At 42.9% G+C, this 23,696-nt stretch overlaps 1 protein-coding gene and 1 non-coding gene across 5 annotated transcripts in view; one reads left to right on the forward strand and one right to left on the reverse strand.

Annotated features, from left to right (window-relative positions):
* SETD3 (SET domain containing 3, actin histidine methyltransferase) overlaps positions 1-23,696 on the forward strand; it is an 89,610-nt gene that overhangs the window by 17,706 nt on the left and 48,208 nt on the right. For all 4 annotated transcript variants that reach the window (XM_017960322.3, XM_017960324.3, XM_021940286.2 and 1 more), the window contains 4 exons: positions 189-281; positions 2,441-2,589; positions 4,576-4,648; positions 5,247-5,503. In XM_017960322.3, coding sequence (XP_017815811.1) covers positions 189-281; positions 2,441-2,589; positions 4,576-4,648; positions 5,247-5,503 — 572 coding nt within the window. The remainder of the gene's footprint in view (positions 1-188; positions 282-2,440; positions 2,590-4,575; positions 4,649-5,246; positions 5,504-23,696) is intronic.
* Positions 19,364-19,470, reverse strand: LOC116275988. Its single transcript, XR_004185454.1, has one exon. It is a non-coding gene; the product is annotated as a U6 spliceosomal RNA (small nuclear RNA).

Raw genomic sequence — 23,696 nt, forward strand, 5'->3', positions numbered from 1 at the left:
TGTCTGCTTTGAGAAGTGTAGCTGCCTTGTACTTCTCACGTTCATTATCGTGGCTGTCATATGTCTGTCTTTTAAAAATAAACCAATTCCAAACAGCAACAACAAAGTCCAAATCCTCTTTCTTCTGCAGACTAGTAGGTTAAGTTGAAAGAGGGAGGTGTTTCAGTACCATGCCTCTTATGTTACAGAATGCAGCAGTCCTGCGCCTGGCCCAGGAAAAGAGTGGGAAGAGTATGTGCAGATCCGGACTCTAGTTGAGAAAATACGGAAAAAGCAGAAAGGTAAAATTGCTAGAATGGTAACTGTGTTTCAATAATGTCATGTAGAAACTTGATTAGGTCAGAGGGCTGACGAGTAGTGAAGGTCTCAGCATCACTGGTGTCATTCTGAAAGGTCTTATAGTGGGGCTTGCAGACCGGAAGAGACGGCAGTTAGCGAGATTTCTCCCCTTTCAGAGATGCTATTACCTGCTTCGGAAAGGATGAGAATGTTGAGCTTTAGGAAAATAAAATATATCTGGGGGCTAAAATGACACAATTTTATTTATTTACTTATGTTTTTTAAAGTATTTAAATCTGGTTTTTATACTGTTATTTCCTTTTGAGTTTCAGGGCAGTGCATATAGTGTATATGGTCAACACACAAATAAATGCTGATTGGTTAATGTGTTAGCAAGGTATATGATGAATTCACACACATCTCAGTTAAATAAGAGGTGTGGTCATATTCCTTAAGCTGTGTTTTCACAGGACGTGTGCAGTTGCCATTGTAATGATTCTCATCCAGGCTGGCATGGGGCTAAGTGTGAGTTTGAAAAAGCTCGTTCAGTATACCTATTGTTTTTGTTCTGTAAAGCACAGAAAGTAAAGATTATTATACAGGACCACATGGGAGGTAGAAGCGGAAAACATCCTGAGGAGCACGCATTGGAATGTGGGGCCATCTTCTGAGACTCGCTTTTTTATTGTCATGAAGGGCATCGGGAGAGGGTTTGTTTTTTATTTGCTGTCTTAAGTAGTGGTTTCATTGCTCTTCCATACACACCTCTAAACCGGTAGTCTTCAGCTTAGATGGTCTCAAACTCCAAAGTGGTGAGTTCATAATGGGCGTGTTCAAACAGGTTCCTTCATAATGGGTTTATTGCAGTAAATAGGAGTCGGTGCTAATCCTTTGTCACCAAGTGGGTAGAGCCTTAGTTTCTCTTCTGCATAGATACTGTTTACTGCACCTGACACTGAGGGCAGAGCATTATGCCAGTTCTCAGGGAGTGAATAGTAAGTTCCGTCTTCGAATAGTCCTCATTCTGGTCATTTTCACCATTCAGCAGGTATCTTTGCATATCCAGCATGCCCTCTTCACATATCAGGTTGACTGTTAATTATGCTGTGGTAAGATGGCCACAGGCGCCTGAGCTATGTGCCACACCCAGCTTCCTCATAGTAAAGTTCCTCTTCCTCTCCTTTTATTCGTCCAAACGGAATGGTTTTTTCTATGCATGTCTTTTCATCTTTTTAACTATGTCAGACGTGCTGAGAAGTTCAGAAATTAATGTAACAGATGCCCGGGAATCTGCTACCCCAGCTGAGCATGTGTCAAAGTAGTATTCACATTGTCCTTTCTTTTATTCTCACCCTCTGGTCAGCTTTCCTTTCCCTTCCTCGGCCTTTGGTTTTGTTTTTGTATTTGTTTTTAAGAAAACATCCCAGATACAGCCAAAGCCTCCCCTTTTCATCCCCTTCCATTCTCTCCCTGCTTGCGGGGTGTTCGTCTTCACTGTGAATGTTTTCTATTTCATAAAAACCCCATAAAAATATACGGTTGTAATTGCTGTTTGAAAAATTTACATAAATGGTGTCATGCTACGTGATTTTTAAAAAACCACCGTGGTACATTTAGTGTTATACTTACATTGATACACATAGCTCTAGCTCATTTAAATGACAGCCTTCTGGCTTACAGCTCTACAGTTTTGTGTTCTTAGAATCAGGACTGTAGGGTTCATCCTTTCCCATGTCTCCTTGTGCACATAATGTGAATTACTCATTTTTGTTTTAATGGAAATTTTGTTAAAGCACATGTGAATATGAGAGATGGCATGTTGGACTTTTAAGGAGAAAACTGCTCTATAAATCATAGTAATGGTAATAGAAGCTGTCTCCCCTTTGCCATCATATTACCTAATAGTACCTAACAGTCAATATTTATATTACCTAGTGTCAGTATATATTTCACTGTAACTGACAGGGAGTTTAGGATTTTAATTCTTCCCTGTCATCAGTTAAGGTATGTACTGTGACCATGTGATTAGCTTTGATTTCACGATTGGTGTGTTAAGACTATTTCCAGTGTTAGTTATGGCCTTTTTTTATTTTCTGAGAGACGTGTGAATGATATGTGTCCTAAAAGTAGCTCTTGTTTTCTAAAACGTGGATTAATATAGGTCTGTCCGTTACTTTTGATGGAAAAAGAGAAGATTACTTTCCTGATCTAATGAAATGGGCCTCTGAAAATGGGGCTTCTGTCGAGGGTTTTGAAATGGTTAACTTCAAAGAAGAGGGCTTTGGTTTGAGAGCAACAAGAGATATCAAGGTGAGTTTATAAAATGTTGGTCTGAGGGGGTCTATGTGTGTTTGAACTGTTGTGCTGCAGAGGGTGCAGGGTGAGGAGGTAGACGTGTGGTGGGGAAGTTGTAGTTCTGAGCCTGTGGGCAGATAGGCAGCCTGGAGGACCTCAGGCTCATGTTCTAAGCAACTCCTCCCACCTTATCCCTCTGGGGAGCCAAGCTGCTAACCAGTGACTGGGACAAGTCAGTTCACATTTCTGAGCCTCTGTTAGGAGGCCATAGAACATGCCTCACAGGATTTTGAGATTTACCTAAAGACAAGGAGGTGGACTCATGGTTTTTTATTTTGTGACTTACTGGAGGTGAGTGGGTGGAGGACTGGTGGTGTGGGGATGCCTACCAGTGTCTGGAATGGATACCTGTGAGGTTGAAGGTACTAGGAGCTCACTGAAATGGCAACACCAGTGGCAATAGGGAGAGAAGAGAGAAACAGCCACCTGCTAAGAGAGAAGGGCTTTTTCTCCCCTCTTTGTTCTTGGTTCTTCTTTCCACATGAAGGGAGCAGCAGTCACTGGCCATGCCTGGCCTTTCCTCACCCCTCACTCATGCCTCTTGTAAGAGGAGGCGCTCCTTCATCTGTTTAGGAGAAGGAACTGGACTTGGCCTTTTTCTCGATGGGAGCTGGTTGCCCGTATGCATTCATTCCACTCTGCTCTCCGCCCTGGAAGCTTTGCAGGGGCAGGCCACACGTGGGGAGGGCGGTGGGGATCCGGCTCTGCCTGTAACTAGGTGGGGGAGTCTGTCTAATTCTGGGATTCAGGAGGTGATATTTTGGGTGACCATCTGTTGTATTCTCTCTCTCTCTCAGTTGCTTCAGAACTTGGGTGGAGGAAAGGGTGTTATTTGGCCCCCTCAAACCTCCAGCAACATTTTTGGCTAAGTTGTAGTTAACCTTTCATTGATAGATTGGTAAATCACATGCTGGTATATTAGATACCTGTTAAATGTCTGCTGTGTGACTGGTAGTATCTTGCTTCCAAAAAAAAAAACAGTCTCTTTCTTCATGATGCCTATAATCTGTATAGTAAGAGACAAGACAGATAACCTAATAGTTGACATTGGTGAAGGCAAGGTGCCACATGTTCTTCTCTTGTATCAGATTCAAGGCAGCATTTGTGTGGATGTTGCCCAGAAGATCTGAGCTGTGGACTTTCCTCACTATGTGCTTTTGTGGGGAGGCGAGGATTGGGGAGGAGGTCTTAAACAACAGACATTTATTTCTCACAATTTGGAGGCTGGATGTCCAAGATCTCAAGGTGCTGGCATGGTCTGTCTAGGTGAGGGCATTCTTGGTTTGCAGACAGCTGCCCGCTTGCTGTCTTCTCACATGTTGGAGCACCATGTGCCCGTTTTATGCAGTGTAGATACACAGGACACAGCAAAAGGAAGCATCCTGTGTTGCCAAGAAATGAGAAAAAGCTTTGGGAAACAAATTTGTAAACCAGTGTGTCTTCTGGGCATGTGATTTCACTAGTAACTGTTGTGCTTTAAAGATAAGTATGTAGAGGAAGGAATGTTACTCTGGCTTTAAAACTCAGTAGTAGTAGTAATTCACGTCGACAGATTAGGGTTTTTGTTGGAGGCAGAAATTTTGTTTTGGTCTGGTTTTAGAACTTAGAAGTACAGCAAAGAATAAAATAAACACCTTTGTGCTCTACTCGAAGTGTTGTATTTGCTTCAAGTTGAAGTTCAAAGTCCCTTCTTTGATTATTTGCTCGTCAGCATATGTAGTTTTTAGTTTTTCTATTGGAAACAGGATTTTAAGCTATCCTTCTACTCATTTAACTATAAGATAAATGGTTACATTTAAAAATATATTTGAGTATTTATTTGAAGTGCTGATATGCAGCCTTAAGTTGTACTTCATGTGTGATTGGATTTCTGACCGTAGGTATAGTTGGATTGAAGACTGTACCATGTTTTGATGATTCTCCTATTATTTTTTTCCCTAGGCAGAAGAATTGTTTTTATGGGTTCCACGAAAATTACTAATGACTGTTGAATCTGCTAAAAATTCAGTGTTGGGTGAGAATAATTTCTGACTGTTCAAGGCAAAATACAAATGACAATATATAAAATTCCATTTTGTGGCACTAAGGATCATACTTGGTTTTTCTCGACTGGTGAAATAGTCCCTCAAATATGCATTAAGTGTTTTTCATTTAATGTTATAAAAAAGATGCACATGACCTTTATTGTTACTATTATTATTATATATATATTTTTTTGAGATAGGGTCTCGCTTTGTCACCTAGGCTGGAGTACAGTGGCACCATCATAGCTCACTACAGCCTTGTTCTCCCAGGCTCAAATGATTCTCCCACAGGTGTGCGCCACTACACCTGGCTAATATATATATATATATATGTATGTATTTTGTTTTTGTAGAGACGGGGTTTCGCTGTATTGCCCAGGCTGGTCTCAAACTCCTGAGCTCAAGCAGCCCTCCCACCTTGACCTCCCAAAGTGCTAGGATTACAGGTGTGAGCCACCGCGCCCATCCTGTACCTGACTTTCAATGTTACAAGACCTTTTAGTTTTCCTGTAATTTGTAAATGTATATTTAAATGAAGTTTTTAAGAAGTTTGTGGAACTTATGCTGTTAACTTCTGGGTTAATTCAGGGCCCTTATATTCTCAAGACCGAATCCTTCAAGCCATGGGAAACATCGCACTGGCCTTTCATTTGCTGTGTGAGCGAGCCAACCCTAACTCCTTCTGGCAGCCCTACATTCAGACTCTCCCTAGTGAATATGACACACCTCTCTACTTTGAAGAAGATGAAGTTCGGTATCTTCAGTCCACACAAGCTATACATGATGTCTTCAGCCAGTATAAAAACACAGCTCGGCAGTACGCCTACTTCTATAAAGTCATCCAGGTGAGCAGCTGTTTACTGTTTACGTATGTATTTTGCAGAGTGGGGAGGAAAGAGGACTTGAGTCCATAAATATTCCATTTGATGTCTTACTAAGAATACTTAAACATTTTGCTTTTTAAATTGAAAATATAAAATACATTTCATTGTTTCTGTTTTTACGGAAATATCAGTGAAATACGGTTACATATATATATCTGATTTCGTCACTGTCCAGTGTTAATACAAGCAGTTGTTCCTGAGTTATTGAAATCACTAAGTTTTTTTGTAAACAAAAGATCACAATGAAATTTTAAAAGCCATAAAGCATATCTGATGCAAAAAGTTACTCTGTGTATAAACTTTTCAAGAAAATGAATGTTAATTTTTTTCTAGATAAGTATAAAATATTGACAAGTAATTTAGCAAATTATAACATTTACGTTTTTCAAAGTGTACTGTGTATTAATTTTAATTTGTTCTCAGTAAAAGTTTCTCATAGAAATCTCTATAAGGCTCCAAGTATTTGAATTACCTGTGATGACACCTTTCTGTATTTTGGTGGTGTGGCCACTGTTGTCTTTCATTTGCAGTTGATCAGCAGTCAGAAGGAACAGGGCCAGTGCCACAGTCCCCGCCAGGACTGAGAGGCGGCATGGCTCCTTCTCCTGACTCCGCACAGTCTAAGTCACTGAAGAGTCAGCTCCTGGGCTGCTCTTCTTGAGATACGACAAGTGGGCAAGTGAACTATTTGCTCGCTTTCCTTTTTGGGCAGTGTGACAGCCTGAATTAGGTTTGATTTGCTTGTTCCTTAAATGATCTATCTTTGCTATATTTTATTTGCAAGAAGTGGTAACTTCATTTCATTGCTACAGGTGATACTGTTTTCCACTTATTATTTTCACTTTGTAGCATGCTTACTGCATAAAATTTTACACTCAGTTACATCTTCTCCTCCACCGAACACTTCACATATGTCAAAAATTATACACGACTGTTGTCTTCAAGTAGAAATCAATCCCTTTGTTTTTCTAAACCTTAAACTTCAGGAAGTCATTAGGAATGTTTGTACAGTATGTATATAGCTTTTATTTCAAGTTGGCTTAATTCAAAAACTATTGATGAAGCCAAATCAAAACTTTGCTTCTTCATATAGTGTGCACCTACGGTCCCTCAGTCTAAGGTCAGTTTAGCTCTTCATGACCTGGAAGGGTTATACTTTTATTCTTAGTTCTCAATGGTATATCTTTCATGACTAAAGATTAAGCTGACTTTAGTAGGTCTAAGTATTTGCCATTTTCTCTTGCTGGACAATGAACTACAAGCTGGCTCTTTTCACTAATGTGCCTCTAGTTTGCAAATGCTGGTAGCCTGCTCTGAGAGGTCTCTCTTCTCTTGGCAAGTTGGACGGTCTAGGATGATGGCAGGTCTTCTGATAACCAGCTTGGCGTGAATGAGCTTTGGATGTTTCATTGTATTCACTGGTCTGTTTACTTCAGTATTAACTAAGTAGTGCAGCTTTGCTTCAAAATTTGATGAGATTTTCAGTGGTTGTGAGTCACTAAAATACTCTCTTCATATAGATGGAGCCATTTTTTGTCAATTTGTTTAAGAGCCAGGTCTCTTCGTAACCGCCTGAAATAAACTGCCTTAGATGCTGGGACACTAAGGGGATTATATTATACCACCTTCTGTGTAGTAAACGGTGTCATTGTAAACATCTCAGGAATTAGAGAACATTCTAAAAGTAAACTCTTAATTGAGAAGTTTTCTCAAGAGTAGTAGAATTTCTACATGACTAATAAGAACAATTTGTGTCATTTATAATGTAATGAGTACAAATATCCTTTTTAAAAACAACAGCATTCTTAGAGCACTAATCTTTTTAAAGAAATTATTCCTCTTTATTGAAAAATTTAGTTAACCACTATCAAACATGGAACATTCAAATGTGAAATTAACAAGGTAATCAAATGTCTGCACAGTTGATATTTTTTCCACAATTAAGTCAATCTGAATATTTGAAAAAAGTATCAGGATTTAGAAATCAAACTGGTTACTTTTCTGTCAAAAGTATGAAACTGAGGAGAGCAAAATGTGTCTGGTCACATATATAAGTTCTTTTATTTTATATCGGATTTTTTTTTCCTTTTGTGACACAGGGTCTCGCTGTCACCCAGGCTGGAGTGTAGTGGCATGATGATGGCTTACTGCAGCCTTGACCTCCAGGCTCAAGCGATCCTCCCACCTCAGCCTCCCCAGTAGCTGGGATTACAGGCATGTGCCACCACGCCTGGCCAATTTTTTGTATTTTTTGTAGAGATGAGGTTTCGCCATGTTGGTAAGGCTGGTCTCAAACTCCTGGAGTCAAGTGATCCGCCCGCCTTGTCCTCCCACAGTGCTGGGATTACAGGCGTGAACCACCTCGCTCAGCCTGGAGACATTTTTTTATTGTTGAATTGGGAGTGTGGGGTGCCACTGGCATCTAGGTTAGAGTTGCTGCTACAATTCTACATATAGGACAGCCCCCTCAACAAGGCATTTTCCAGCCCCAAATGTTAGAAGTGCTGAGGCTGAGAAACCCTGCTTTGTATTTGTATACAGAACAAAGCACCTCAGATACGTATGATTGAGAAAATCACAGTCCTTCCCGCCTAATGATTGGAAGCCTGAGGCCTACCAACACTGGTTGTGAGTGACTTTCATCATTTTCTCAGAATGTCTTCTCCTAATTCTAGATCCAGATCCCTTCCTGGGTATAACTGCATGCTGTGGTGAGGAGAAGGTATTTTAGAGCATTTTTTGGTCACTGGCATTTAACACATAGCCCTTCTTTTTAAGAACCTACAAATAAAATACCAGGTTTAGAGATACTTGACTTATTAAGGATACAAATACAGGGGAACAAACACTGAAAAAATGTAAACCTAAGATTCAGGTTATAAAATCATGCGGATTTGGAGTAAGGAGCTGAGTTGAGATCCTTGGCATTGCATGTTGCAAATGAAATACGCGTGATGGGGTGGAGTCAGTTCTCTGTGTTAGCTGGGGGACTTCACAGGAAGGAGCATTTGAGTGATGGGAGGGAAGGAACCCTGGCCCCTGGACTGGGCAGTCCTGACTGAGTATGGTTAGGAAGAGTTGAAACAGCTGCATCCACTGTCCAAGTGAGAGACGCTGTGGCTGCGTGGAAAGAGCACGTACTTTGTAGTAAGACAAAAACCTGCATTCTATAGCTCATTTGCTGTTTACATATAATTTGAAATTAAATATAATTTGGAATTAGTTGCTTTACTTCTGAGTTTGTTTCCCAATCTGTAAGATAAAAATATGAAGACCTGTTTTTTCCTGTGACCATTGTCAGCCCAAGTTGGATTGTTTATCAAAGCAACTAGCCTGCTGCCAGGCTAGTTGTTGTTAGGAGTCATTTTCCTCTGGGAAACTGTGGAAATGGTAGGGTGAAGCTCCCTCAGCAAGTGCAGTGTGGTAACTGAGAGGGTGGGCTCTGGAGCCAGCCTGCTAGGGCTGAAATCCCTGCAGCACCACTTAGAACTGTGCCATTTTGGGCCGGTCTCTGTGCCTTCCTTCCCGTATCTGTAAAGGGGGCTAGTGGAGTGCCTGATTCCCAGGGTTGCTGAGGGAGCAAAGTGAGTTGATCCGTGGTGAGGCCGTTAGTACTGTGCCTAGCACACAGTGCTCATTGTAGAAATGCTCTGTTTATGCTATTTCCATTTTGCGTTTGACCCTCAGGCCATGTTATTTGGTTTTGTTTTGTTTTAAATCACTTCTCCTTCTGTCCGTACAGTATCTTAAGTTAGTATTTCTTAGTGTTTTCTACTAAAACAAAACTGGTGGCCAAAGATAACATTCCTGCAAGTCTAGGGGCTGAACCCATAGTGACTCATCACAAGCTCAAAGTTGCTGTCAAGCCTGGGCAACCCATCTCTACAAAAAATTAGCCAGGTGTGGTGGCATGCACCTGTAGTCTCAGCTACTTGGGAGGCTGAAGTGGGAGGTTGGCTTGAGCCTTAGAGGTAAAGGCTGCAGTGAGCTATGGTCACACCACTGCATTCCAGCTTGGGCAACAGAGCAAGATCTTGTCTAAAAAAAATAAATTGCTCCCAAGATTCATGTTTTTGTTACTGGTTTTTGTACTCGTGTTTTTAAATGTTAAAAATTCATGCAAATGATAATGTTTGCTATTTTTAAAACTATGTTAAGTGACTTACCATCAAGTGAGATGGATATTGCAGGAAAACAACCCTACTTTCTCCTAAGACCTCGGGTTGTCTCACGCTGCAGGGTGGGAAGTGCAGCCTTTACCTGTAGTAAGTGCCATTAAGCTGACCCGTGGGCAGTTCAGATGTGATTTTTTTTCAGAAGAAGAAAATGTAACGGTCATTTAACATGGGTAAAACTATTCAGCTGAAGGGATCATTACATATTGAAAATACGTAATAATGAGCTTTTGTGTGTGTGTGTGTTTTGTTTTTTTTTTTTTTGAGATGGAGTCTTGCTGTATCACCTAGGCTGGAGTGTGGTGGCGCAATCTCAGCTCACTGCAACCTCTGCCTCCTGGGTTCAAGCGATTCTCCTGCCTCAGCCTCTTGAGTAGCTGGGGTAACAGGTGCCCGCCACCACACCCAGCTAATATTTTGTATTTTTAGTAGAGACGGGGCTTCACCATGTTGGCCAGGCTGGTCTTGAACTCCTGATCTCTGGTGATCTGCCCACCTTAGCCTTCCAAAGTGCTGGGATTACGGGCATGAGCCACTGCACCCGGCCAGTAATGAGTTTTTGTAGAACATTTCTTAATGATTTAAAGTAAGTTCCTGTTGGAATAGGAGCTGTAGGCGGCCTGGAATGAGGTGCACTGCTGTGACAATTAGGCAGGAATAGGCTGTGGGCTAAGAGCTTTTGAATGAGGGTTCATGACAAAGGAAAACAGACTTAAGCAAAAGTTATCTTTTTAAAAAATTGTCTTTTGAGTCTAGTTGTTTTTCATCTCTTCTAAAAGTCTTAAGTAATAAATTGGAGTGAACACAAATGTAAACATTTCATTGCTATTGTTTTATAAGAGTATCATATTTTCTTATCTCAGTACCAAACCGTCTATCTTTCCCATGCTTTTCCAGGATCAGATGTTAGGCCTTTGCTCCTTTTAGTAGGTCACCTCGTCAGTGCATTGTCACTCAGGGAGAGAGAGAGGATTATTACATCAGTTCCCAGTTCATAGTCCATTACTGTGACCTGCTCTCAGTTTTTTCTGTTTCTGGCATTGAGGCTGTTAACCTTTTCCAAGGTCATGGGGACCCTCTCCCCAGAGAAATGGACATGTGTACTATATCACAAACATTTGTAGATCATTTGGTGGGGTGCTGTGATTTCAAGAAACTCGTTTTCCATTTTTATCTGTGATTTCCCATTTAAAATAATTTTCTTGGGGGCCTGTACCAAGCTCTGCATCTGAACTGAAACCTATTTTTTTTTTTTCCCCAATCTACCTGCTGGCTTGGAGGTCTACAGGCCATGGCTCGCAGCCCCTGTCTCTGGGTACTTTGGGAGTGACAGCAAGCACGATTCAGTTCTGTGCATCCCCGGTGATGATCCTGGTGATCCTGATTTTTGGAAAAGGAGCATGGAGAAGTAATAATAGTCCATTCAATCTTATAGCTTGCTTCAGGCTTTTAGGGTTTTTAATTCCAAAAGCACCAGTACTAACTTCTAGTATTTATACATTTTTTCACGTAGATTTCTCTGTATTGCATTTTTTATTTATTGTTTTTCTCTCTTTGGTGGTGGTGGCCTAAAAACTAGAAAAATAATTTCCTGTGGTGTGTCCTCCCAGCAGATTTCCTTGATCCAGGACCTTTTAGTGTGGGCACTTCATTCAGATCACCTTTTGTCTTTAACTTGCTTTTATAGTTTATTTAAAACAAAGTCTTGGGCTAGGCACAGTGGGCTTACGCCTGTAATCCCAGCACTCTGGGAGGCCGAGGCAGGCAGATCATGAGGTCAAGAGTTTGAAACCAGCCTGGCCAATGTGGTGAAACCTCATCTGTACTAAGAATACAAAAATTGGCCGGGCGTGGTGGCGTGTGACTGTAATCCCAGTTACTTGTGAGGCTGAGGCAGGAGAATTGCTGAACCCAAGAGGCAGAGAGAGGTTGCAGTGAGCACAGATCGTGCCACTGCACTCCAGCCTGGGCGACAGAGCAAGACTCCGTTTTGGGAAAAACAAACAAACAAAAAAAAGAAGTCTTTCTGGGCCCCTGCTCTTCCTCATTTGTGTGGTAGGGGCTTGAGCTTTACGAGTTTTGAGGAGTCCTTCCAGTTTTTACATTGTAAAATGTAAAACACCTGTATGAACACCTGAAAGCTACATACAGTATATGTCAAACATCTTCTTGACATCTCCTTCATGAGATGTTTGACACACACTGTATATATCCTTCAGGTGTTCGACAGATGATAGTGTGTAACCAGAAGCCTCAAGTTCCAGGAATTTTGAGAGCATTCCTTGTATTAAGATACAGCACCTGGGCAGGTGCGGTGGCTCACTTCTGTTATCCCAGCACTTTGGAAGTCTGAGGTGGGAGGATGGCTTGAGCTCAGGAGTTCGAGATCAGTCTGGGCAACATGGCAAAATCCCATCTCTACTAAAAATACAAAAACGAGGTAGGCATGGTGGTGCACGCCTATAGTTCCAGCTACTTGGGAGGCTGAGGCAGGAGAATCGCTTGGACACAGGAAGTTGAGGCTGCAGTGAGCCGTGATCACACCACTGTACTTCAGCCTGGGTGGCAGAGCGAGACCCTGTCTCAAAAAAAGAAAAAAAGAAAAAAGATACAGCACCTGCTGGTGAAACATCATACTGCAGCTTGATGGTTGAGGAATGTCTACACCCAAACTCCAGAAGCTAAGTTTAGAAATTGTGGCTGAGCCAAAGGCTAGAAGAGGCTTGTATGAAATGGAGCTAAAATTTATGTCAGTTTGTGAAACAGAGGCCAGGGAAGAAGAGAGGACTCATGGTGAAAGGCTGAACTTGGCATTTAAAACTGTTACAACTTTAACCCTATAAAAATACTAGCAGATCAGAACATACCAAAGTTCAGCTCTAAGTTCAGACTTTACATGGAAATGGATGACCAGTTTGTGATAGAAATAAACGGTAAAGTAGGGTTTGGCTTAAACCCTATTTTGAAGTACTATAATTGTGTGAAAGCAAAGTATATCCTATCAGATTTTGCTTACCTTAACGTAGTTGAATGATTAGCTCAGATGTTTTTCATCTATGCTAATGAAAGAGAAATTAATAGACCCTGTGAATGAACTGTTTAATTGATAATCAGTATCATGTAATGGACCCGGCGCTATGACATAGGGTGCCAGCTTGTCTGAAGATTAGCTTATCTTAGAGACATGTACGTTTTTCTATGTTGTTGAGATTGAATGTATTGCTTTTTAAGTAAATACAAGCATATAGGGTTTAACAGAATAGAAGCATATCTATTAAATTGATTACTACTATTTTTCAGTTGATCTCATCACTTAAGTGATTTGTCACACCTTACTTGGATTTCTTCCTTTGTGTTGATCCAACCATTTGAGAGGTGCAGGGGAAGGTATGGAGATGGAGAAACTCATATGTGTATCAACTGCCATGAATTTTGTTTCAAGGCAAGCATCATTGCAGCAGCCTCCCCGTTTTCCTGCCTTATGCTTCAGGATGGAGTAAGGCAATTTCAAGTTGGCCATCTTCCTCGAACAGGCAACTCCTACCTAGCCAGGGCTGAGTGGCAGAAGAGACAACCAGCCATGTTCACAACTTACTGTTGCTGCAGCCTGCCTCTGAAAACAGGGCCCGCCAAGAGGCAGAGGAAGATGTCACTTTTGGTTCTTGGCATCCTGTGGCAGTTGTGGCTAAATACAAACATTTCCCGCTGTTCTACTTGTCTCTGACAGAGCTACACAAGAATAGCACAAGATGTGAATTTCCAGAGATGTATTTAGCCTATGTTTTCATAAAGCTCTCATCTACATTTAGAAATCTGATAATACATGAGGCCTTCAGGAATGCGTACCAAATTAGAGTGAAAACCTCTGGGCATCAGCTGAAAGACCCCAAGGCCCTGAAATTCACGGAAAGGGTTTAGACACTCAGTAGCATACGCTGTATATAGCTATGTGTCCTTTAGCACTGTAAGGGAAAATACACATATGCTTTATATAACTTTGACTCCTCTGGTGGCAGAGGTTGTGTACAGGAGTGTCCTAGTTTATGCACAGATTATATTCCAAATTGTCGCTCTGACTTGGCGTGGGGCTCCTCTCCCTATTCAGCTTCTTCCATTCTGTTGGTTCCTCTGAAGTGTGAGGTATCACACCAGGGATGGGGACTAGTATTTCTGGGGATACGAAGTTTGTTTGTTTTTTAACTTTTTATTTTGAAATAATTCTAGACTTACCCAACAGTTGCAAAATTTGTGCACAGTTCTTCTATATACACTTCACCTAGCTTCACTTAAAGTTAACATCTTACACAACCTTCAGTTTAATGATCTAAACCAGGAAGTCAACCTTGGTACAGTACTATTAATTAATCTGCAGACCTTGTTTGAATTTCATCAGTTGTCCTGGCACTAATGCCCTTTTTCCTTTCCAGAATCCCATATTGCGTTTAGTTGTCGAATCTTCTCAAATCACTTCCAGCCTGGGATAGTTCCTTGGTCTCTCCTTGTCTTTCATGACCCTGACACTTTAGAAGAGTACTGCTGGCCTGGCTGGTTACTTTGTAGAGGTCCCTCAACATGCATTTGCCGGATATTTTAGGTGTAGACTGAAATTATGCATTTTGGGCAAGAATACCATGGAAGTAAAGTGTGTCGTCCTTAGGGAATATGTGAATCAATATGTCTTTTTGGTTTTTCCATCAGAAGTTACTATTTTTCTGTTATAATTAGTGAATACCTTATAGAAAGATACTTTGAGACTATGCAAATATCCTGTTTCTCACCATCCTTTCATCCACTGGTTTTTGTATCTATCATGATTTTTGTCTGTGATAGTTACTACTGTAGTGTTTGCCAAGCGGTGATTTTCTGTCTCTGTTATTTCTTCTACATGTAATCTTTGGAATTTTACTAAAAGGAAGAGCTGTACCTTCTTCCACATTTATTATTCAGCTGTTCATATCAGTATGGACTCATGGATATTTATTTTATTTGATAGACTGTGTAATCCATTACTATATATTTGATACAAAAATTGTTTTAGATGGCTCTTCATGTAAAGATACCTGATTTCCTCGTCACTTATAATTTGAGAATATGTGTCTTGTGCAGTTTTTGCCATAAAGTTAAATGCATGGAGATACTTAATAAAAAATTGCTGAAATTGATGCATAACACAGCAGATCATTTATAAAGGTCACTTGGCCTCAGAATTCAAAGAGTGGCTGTGGCCGCTGCTTCCTGCTTTCCATTTTCCTGAGCTCAGTTTCACTTAAATGTTTCCTAGAAGCAAACGTGTTCCATATGTGACATTTTTTGTTCTCAGCCAACTTCGTGATAACATTGCATCTGATAACTGAGGGGTATGGGCTACAAATTGAGGAGGGAGGGAATAGAGTCAAAGATGATGGTGAGGGTGCGAGGTGGCCAGTTTCATAGGCTGGAGGTGTTGGGGTTAATGAGCTATAAATCTAGATTTAATCCTTGCATTCTGTGGTCATGGGAACTGGGTAGATATTTTGGGGCATAGAAGGGAAAGAATGATGTCTGTTTTCAGGTTGTTCATCTGGATTGGCTAGAGGACTTTTCCAGGGGGGTAGGTAACATTCTTCACAGTGTGCCCCTGGAACTGTTCTTTTGGAGTGGCTCTTTTCCACGTTGTAGGAAACCTGTGGCTACAGATGGAAGACACTGCGTGAGAAGGGGGCTGAAGCTGTACTAAGAGCTGCAGACGACGCTTCCGCTACCGCCACTGTAATGAGGACAGTGGATTCAGTAAGAATGACTCTCCCTGGTGCAGTGTCACCTCTCTTCTCAGGCTTTGATCCTTACCATTACCGGGTGAGGGAGTTTGAGTCCTCATTTCTCAGATAGGGAATGGGAGAAGTTGAGCAGGCTGCCAGAGGCTTGTGGTACCTGCATCCTGGAACTGGACTCCGAGCAGGTCTGTTAGACCCAAAACCTGTGCTCCTAGCCACAGGGGCTCACCAAACCACTGTCTTAGTCTTTAAGGTCATACCTGGTCTTAATTTTGGGATAAAGAAATAGTCTAGTTTTAAGGGCAGAGCAATCTTGTTTAAAATCTTCTCTCTTGCGCTAGTGTTTCACAGAAAGCTGGGCGTGGCCCTGCTGGCCGAGAACTCCGCGCCTGTCAGTCCAGCCTGTGAGCTTGCTGGCAGTCTCTTCCAGCTTCCTAAAGGAGATCGTTCCAGCTCTTTCGTTTTACTCTGTGTTGGGATTGAAAGATACTCATTCTTAGAGGAACTAATACGCCTATTTGCTTTTTTCCCCCAAGCTATGAGGAAGCTGGTTGTGCTTTATTTTTTCTTTTATTGTTATCCTTACCGGTTCAACTTATTTAATGATACAAAGACTGAAAAAACTAGGACTTAGGACATCAGTCCAGGCTTGCCTGTTCTCTGGAGAGTTGCTGGTGCCTTTATAAAGTTTGGTAGAGCCACTGGTTGTCTTGGTGAAATTCCCTGACCTGTGACCCTGCCTGTTCCTGATAGCTGACCTTGAGATTAACTTGGGTTCAGTGTGCAAGCACTGCCTTATTGTGTGCTATTTAACATTTCCAATTTTGTGAATTACTCATTCTAAACATGTATCTCATTTTCATCATTTCCATAAATGAAAACTGTAGCTATGTCATTCAAAAAAATCTGTGCTTTTAACTATGTTCTTGTTTTGTAAATGTTATAGATCACATGGAGACTTCACCTTCTGTGAATTTAGTGTTCTTCATTTTTTCTATTTTGTCCAGCTTTAGTTCCAGTGGCTTTTGGGGGACTGAAGAAATGAAATGGGCTGGGCATGGTGGCTCACTCCTGTAATCCAAGCACTTTGGGAGGCTGAGGTGGGTGGATCACCTGAGGTCGGGAGTTTGAGACCAGCCTGGCCAGCATGGTGAAACCCCGTCTCTACTAAAAAATACAAAATTAGCTGGGCGTGGTGGCATGCACCTGTAGTCCCAGCTGCTTGGGAGGCTGAGACATGAGAATCGCTTGAACACGGGAGGCAGAGGTTGCAGTGAGCCGAGCTTGCACCACTGCACTCCAGCCTAGGCGACAGAGTAAGACTCTGTCTCAAAAAAAAAAAAAAAAAAAAAAAGAGAAAGAAATGAAATGCTTTTTCTCTGTCCTTGGGGTTCTGCCTGGGGTCTTCTCGGTGGTGTGTGTCCCTGCCTTGGAACCTGGGGCAGGGTGCCCCTAGAGTACACTGATGTGTCCACCTGAGGCGGGTGTGAGTTCCCAGGTCAGACCCCAGCATCTCCATCCTGCCCTGGGGACTGGCAACGCTTCTGCTCTGTCTTCCTCACTGACCCTTCTCACTGGAAGCCCTCCTGTTAAACCATGGCCTTCCTCCTCGTCTTCCTCTCTTTACCTGACTGTGGTCCTTGGCCCCTTTAGGAAAACTGTTGCTTTTGTCAATCAGTTTGGGAGCTGATGTCCAGCAAAGTGATGCACGTTGTCCCCAGCCTCCCACCTTACCTGTGACACAGGTGTTTGCGTGGGAGTAGAAGCACCCATAGGGACATGGAAAACAGACTTAAAGGGCAAACAGTTACCATGGAGTCCCAAGTGATGTAACTTGGGGCTGGCATCCTAACCAAGGAGGGTTAGGCAATGCCCGCTATGGGCCGAGCACTGTAAGACTTTTCTTACTTTCTGTTCTTATATAAGGAGTTGTCTGGAACTGTACCTTCCTAGAATAATCTGAGACAGAATTAACCAAATTAGAAGAAACCGCCAACACCAGGTCTAGGCTGTCATGGATAGTTTAATATGTATACTGAGAAGTCAGAATAGAGGCCAGAAATACAGGGCGCACTCCCAAGACGGTGTTCCTTTGCACCTCCAAATGCCAATGGTGGGCTGAGGGTCCTGACGGAGGCTTCCGTTACCCTCACCATCCCTCCAGAGCTGGGCATTGTCCCCATTTTATTAGCGAGGAAGCAGGTGTAGGAACAGGAAAGCTCTCCAGAGCCACTGATAAGCCCAGACAAGGCGGAAGCTCAGACCTGTCTGACCCTAGACACAATTTTTCCTCCATCTCCTCTGTCTCCACCGGTCTGTCCCATTCTGTGATTCCTTCTCTCCCCAACTCCAGTCCCAACTTTGCTTGTCCTGGGTCTTCGCTACAAGTCTGATCAATAACAGCTTTGTGAAAATCCCTAGAAGTTTAAAAACAAAAGAAATTTCAAAAAATTCCTTTTTGAAACCTGCTTTAAAACAAAAGAAAACCTAAGATTCTTCCCTGAGTAGATTCTCTATCCTCTGGGACAGGATTTTTAGACCTTGTGTTTGTTTCGTTTTTCATCTGTATGATAGAAGAGGGAACCTGCTAATGTTTCTGAGGTGACCCTAAGTACCCTTAGGAGAACACTTCCACATTACACACGTTTATAATCACTCACATTTGTTGATATTGGTGTACCCACACTCTGGTGTCCCTGAAGAACTGTGCTGTTTTTGTAATTTCTTCTGCTCTGAATGGTTTAGACTGCAGCCATCCCGTGGCCACCCTTTGTAGCTATAATCTACTCTCAAGGAAGAAAACGGAGGTGAGAAAAGCACAAAAAAGAGGAAGGGGATAGAGGAACCTCCAGGACACCAGTTATTATTAATATATAACTTTGAGTCTGGGACCTCTCAGCAACCCAGTGTGGAAGCAGAGTTGTGACTTTTCACCCCTGCTGCATTTTAACGTCAAGTGAATAGTAGAGTGGCTTAACTTCCGTTGAACTTGAGTGAATTGATAGTGAGTTGGTGAAATGATTGTCTTAACAGAAACGCTGTTGCTGATGGTCTTTGTAGACAGAGAGTGAGGGCATAGCATATTCTGTTGTCATTTGTTTATAAGGTGCCATTGATTAGACCAAGTTCAGGTCCGGTCTTCTTGATTTCTTCAAATTTGAGAGCCTGAGTATTGGTGAGGCTTGGCTGCTGCTATTCATTTGGCATATTTGCCAAGGAGGATTAGATAACTGTCTTTATTTGCATCGCATATTACCTCTACCTGGAATTGATATGGCCTGAACAGTTTTTGAATATTTTTTGCTTCATTTGAGTCCCTATGGGCTTACAGTCCACTTCAGGTGGACCGTATCTTTTACCATCATGGCCTTTTTAAAAATACATTTTTTCAATATGGTTAAAAACATTTTCTTTAATTGACAAATGATAATTGTACATATTCATGACATAATCAAGGTTTTTTTTTTTCTTGAGACAAAGTCTAGCAGTATTACCCAGGCTCAGCCTCAGCTCACTGCAGCCTCCACCTTCCAGGCTCAAGCCATCTTCCCACCTCAGCGTGCACCACCACGTCCAGCTAATTTTTAATTTTTTTTGTAGAGATGAGTTTTCACCGTGTTGCTCAGGCTGGTCTCAAATTCATGAGCTGAAGCGATCCGCCCGCCTCAGCCTCCCAATGTGCAGGGGTTACAGGTGTGAACTACCGCACCTGACCCATTGGTGATGTTTTCATACATATAATGTATAAGATCAGATCAGATGGGTAATTAGCGTATCCATCATCTCAAACGTTTTTCATTTCTTTGTGTTGGGAATGTTCAATATCCTCCTTGCTATCTGAAACTATAAAATGTGTTATTGTTCACTATGGCCATCCTATAGTGCCATAGGACAAAAATATGGAACTCTTGACTAGTTTGTGTGTCATCCTTGCGCAGGTGCCATGCTCATCTTCCCAGTATTATTCCAATTTTAGTATATGTGCTGCCTAAGTGAGCACGGAAATTCGTTTTAGCTGTAAGTTTGTGCTGGGCAGATTATCCAATAAAAGTGCCCTTGTAATCGAATAGTTCTGAAATAGCCTTGTGAGTGGCAGATCCCCTGACTGCCCTGTCTGTTGTGAATGGCAGATCCCCTGACTGCCCTGTCTGTTCTTCACCCAGCCTGCCAGCTTTGCCTTTTCCACTGATGTGTTTGTGGGATGCAGTGGACCCCAGAAGAACAGGACCTCAGATTTCAAGCTTGTGACCCACTAGCTCAGCCTGACCAGGTTAAATTGGTATCTTAGGTTCCCTGTAGAAAGGGTCTGTGAATGTCTGCCAGCCAGGCTGTGTGGGAGTAAAGAAGGTGATGTCTGCGACAGGCCCAGCACTCAGGGACTGAGTCCTGCGCCAATGCAGGAGCTGTGTACTCAGCAGCGTAGGCCCAGCCTCCTTCCAGGAGTCATGGCCCCACTCGAGATCTGATTTTGCAAGGCAGCCCTTTCCAGTGCAAGAAGACTGTAGTTAGAAAGCCATTCCTTACACTGAGGCAAAATAGGCCTCCCTGTAACCTTCATCTTACAGTTTTGTTTCTGTTTTTAGAGCAAGAAAGTCAGTCTCGTCTTCTGCAGCATGAGAGTTCTTTTTACTCACCAGTGAAGCATTCATAACCTCTGTCAGGCACCTGCGTGGAATTACAGGTTTACAGAATTAATCAGAATAAATCCTGTCTTCCAAAGCTTACATTCTAGTCATATATAGTTCAACAAAAAGTGATGTCAGGACACAGATTTAAAACAAAATCATGGGGCCAGGCACAGTGGCTCACGCCTGTAATCCCAGTACTTTGGGGAGCCGAGGTGGGCGGATCATTTGAGGTCAAGAGTTCGAGACCAGCCTGGCCAACATGGTGAAACCCCATCTCTCCTAAAAATACAAAAATCACCCAGGCATGGTGGCATGCACCTATAATCCCAGCTACTCAGGAGGCTGAGGCAGGAGAATTGCTTGAACCCGGGAGGTGGAGGTTTGAGTTGAGATCATGCCACTACACTCTAGCCTGGGCAACAGAGTGACACTCCGTCTCAAAAGAAAAAAAAAAAAATTATGGGAGTTCAGAGAAGGAAGATTGCTTTCATGGAGAAATTTGAGGAGGATGTTTTATTTTTGTTTTTAAATGGGAAAAGTGGCATTTGGAGAAAATGTTCATGATATAAAAACCCACATTTTCTTAGAGCCTTATAAAATGTGTTCACGTCCAGCTTCACAGCTTGCCCTCATAATAACCTTGTAATATACGTCTGTAACTCTCCCTGTCAGAAGATAAGAAAGTGAGGCTCAAAGGGGCAGCTTGTCCAAGGCAGTTGGGGTCTGTGCCACAACATCAGAGCCCCTGTCCGCGTCAGGGTGTGTGGTTGGTGGGCGTTCTTTGGGCCGTTGTTCCAGTGTCTTAGAGATGCGCCTGGGTGTTCGCTCCCCTCTTACCTGGCAGTCAGTACCTGTCAGCACGAACGTTTGACTCTTGAACAGCACGGAGGGCAGTGATGCTGACCCCACCCCTTGCAGTCGAAATCCATATAACTTCTAACTCCCCAGAAACTTAACTACTAGTAACTACTGTTGACCAGAGACCTTACCAATAACGCAAATAGTTGATTAACACATATGTTGTCTGCTAAATGTATTACATAGTGTATTCTTACAGTAAAGTAAGCTGGAGAAAAGAAAACATTATTAAGAAAATCAGAAGGGAGAGAAAATATATTTCCTATTCATTAGTGGGAGTGGGTTATCATCAAGGTCTTCATCTTTGTCATTGTCACATTGAGGAAGAGGAGGAGAAGGGGTGGGTCTTGCTGTCTTAGGAGTGGCAGATCTGGAAGAAAATCTATTTATAAGTGGACTCACTCAGACATACCCACGTGGTTCAAGGGTCACTTGTATATTCCTTCATTTGTCTGTCTTCCCAACTTGAATGTAAACCCACTGAGGACAAGGACTTTGCTGCATTCTCATCTAGAATGTGCCTAACACAGAGATGGTGCTCTGTAATTGTCTGTTGGATGAGTAAAGCACTCAGTAGCCAAAACAACAGACAACTAACATTTGATAAAACTCAGCCAGAAACTGTGTGTATGTCATTTCATTCTTTTAATAACCCAATGCGAAGGTATGATTACTGTTATTTTACTGAGGAACTGAGGCTCCCTGAAGCTTCACAGCCAGGAAGTGGCTAGGCTGGGGCTAATTGAGATCTGATGCAGAGCTGGTGTGCTCAGCCAGCATGCTGCGTCCTCCATGGCTGCTTCATAGTCAGAACTCATGCCGTGGGCATCTGCGCACCAGAGGTCATGAGTTGTGGTCTGGAGAGATTGGGACTGTTTAAAATGCCTGGGGGCTTTCTTACCATGATTTCTCTCACTTTAGGTTCGTTTTCCTTAGCCATGACTCCGTCACCCAGTCCTGGCCCCTCTTCTTTCTTCCAAAGGGTCCCTGTGCTCTTGACCTCCTCAGTGTGGCTCCACCGAGGGGCTCTTTTTGGAACATGAATAGTAATCCATGTTTCCCCACTGACTTTTCCTTACACCGAGAACAAACTTAGAGGGCTGGGCTGCCCCGATGGCCCTGCCTCTGCTGCGGCCTCATCAGGGGCCGCTTCCTCCCTCACTGCAGTCCGCTCCCTCTGGTGGTGATCAGGGCCCAGGACTCGCCAGCCTCTCCTCCTCAGGACTTGGCTGTGGACCCCCTTCCTGCCTGCTGCAGGCTTCTCTGGGTTCTTCTGGCTTCGGCATAGAGTGTCTTCTGACTGTGAAGACCCCTTGACGCCTGTGCTAGCGTGCTGTTTTGTCCCCTTGCAGATATGTGACTGCCTGTGACTGCTTTTGTGTTTGTCATCTGTCCCCTTCCCTGGAGTTTGAGCTTTATGAGCGGGACCTTTCTCTGCTGGCCCCACCGTGGCACTGCTGCCTAGCCTAGTGCCTGTCACACAGGAGGGCTCAAGCAGGGCTGGTTGAATGGGGAACCGATTCCCTTGTCCTCCACATGTAAGTCACATGTGGCCAGGCTCTCTGAGGGCAGTGAGCCCTCTGTGCACACAGAAGCACCTGATTAGGTCCTGTGGTTCAGTGATAAGTGCTATAAGGAGATATAAAAGGAGTGAGGTCCAGCCCATCTGCCACACCCTACGCTGGGTCCCCACTGGGCTGGGGCCTCACAGACAGACAGCTTTTCCCAGTTTGTACAAAGGTCCCAGTTGGACACTTTTGTCCCTCTCTGATGGGTTTACCCCTGCTGGGATGAATGTTAAATCTGAGAGGACCTCAGAGCGGTAGCTTAAGTGAGGATTGCTGAGGGTGACCGCATACTGTTGCTCTGCTCACAGGCCTCATTGGCCCTGAGCATTGGTGTTCCTGTCCTTTCTTTCTCTGTCTTGCGAGAGATGAAATTCACAGTGAGGGAGGAATTTATCAGATCCTCAGCTTTTATTAGATTTAATCTAGCAGCTCTCCAGATAACTTGTTTATGTTTTCTTGGGCTATTGTATTTTTTTCTCTCTCTTTTTTTAAAGTGCTTTCTGTATTCTCCAAAAGATGGAGTGATGTGAAATATACTCCCACAACACTGTCAAAGCCCTGTTTGTTCTTTTCTTTCTCACCCAGTGTTCCCTACAAGGCCTCTTCCCCCCACATTCCGAGAGCTCTCTTCAGGTACACCCTGTGCCATCTTTCTGCACCTTCTTACTGGCTCTGTTTTTAAACGCACAAGCTCCCATTGCCACATTCCACCCCTGAGTCCTCCAGCCAGGGCTCTCTGACTGCAGCAAGACTTAGATTCACTCTCTGAGCTGTTCCAGTGAATTACCCTCCCCTGTGCATTGTGTAGACACTGGAGTCTGTGTATATGTGTATATTGCTCCTGACCCTCCCCCCTAGTGACTCTACTGGAAATTACTGGGTATTTCTACTTCCTACCTGTAGTGAAATGTGATTATCAACAGCCTGAGCCTGAATTATATTTTTGGAGAGCTGCTACCTTTTTTTTTTTTTTTTTTTGAGACGGAGTCTCACTCTGTCACCCAGGCTTGAGTGCAGTGGTGCAATCTCGGCTCACTGCAACCTTTGCCTCCTAGGTTCAAGCGATTCTCCTGCCTCAGCCTTTTGAGTAGCTAGGACTACAAGGCACCCGCCACCACGCCCGGCTAATATTTTATATTTTTAGTAGAGATGGGGTTTCACCATGTTAGCCA

Source organism: Papio anubis, chromosome 7 (assembly GCF_008728515.1).
Source record: "Papio anubis isolate 15944 chromosome 7, Panubis1.0, whole genome shotgun sequence".
NCBI classification, from domain to species: Eukaryota; Metazoa; Chordata; class Mammalia; order Primates; family Cercopithecidae; genus Papio; species Papio anubis.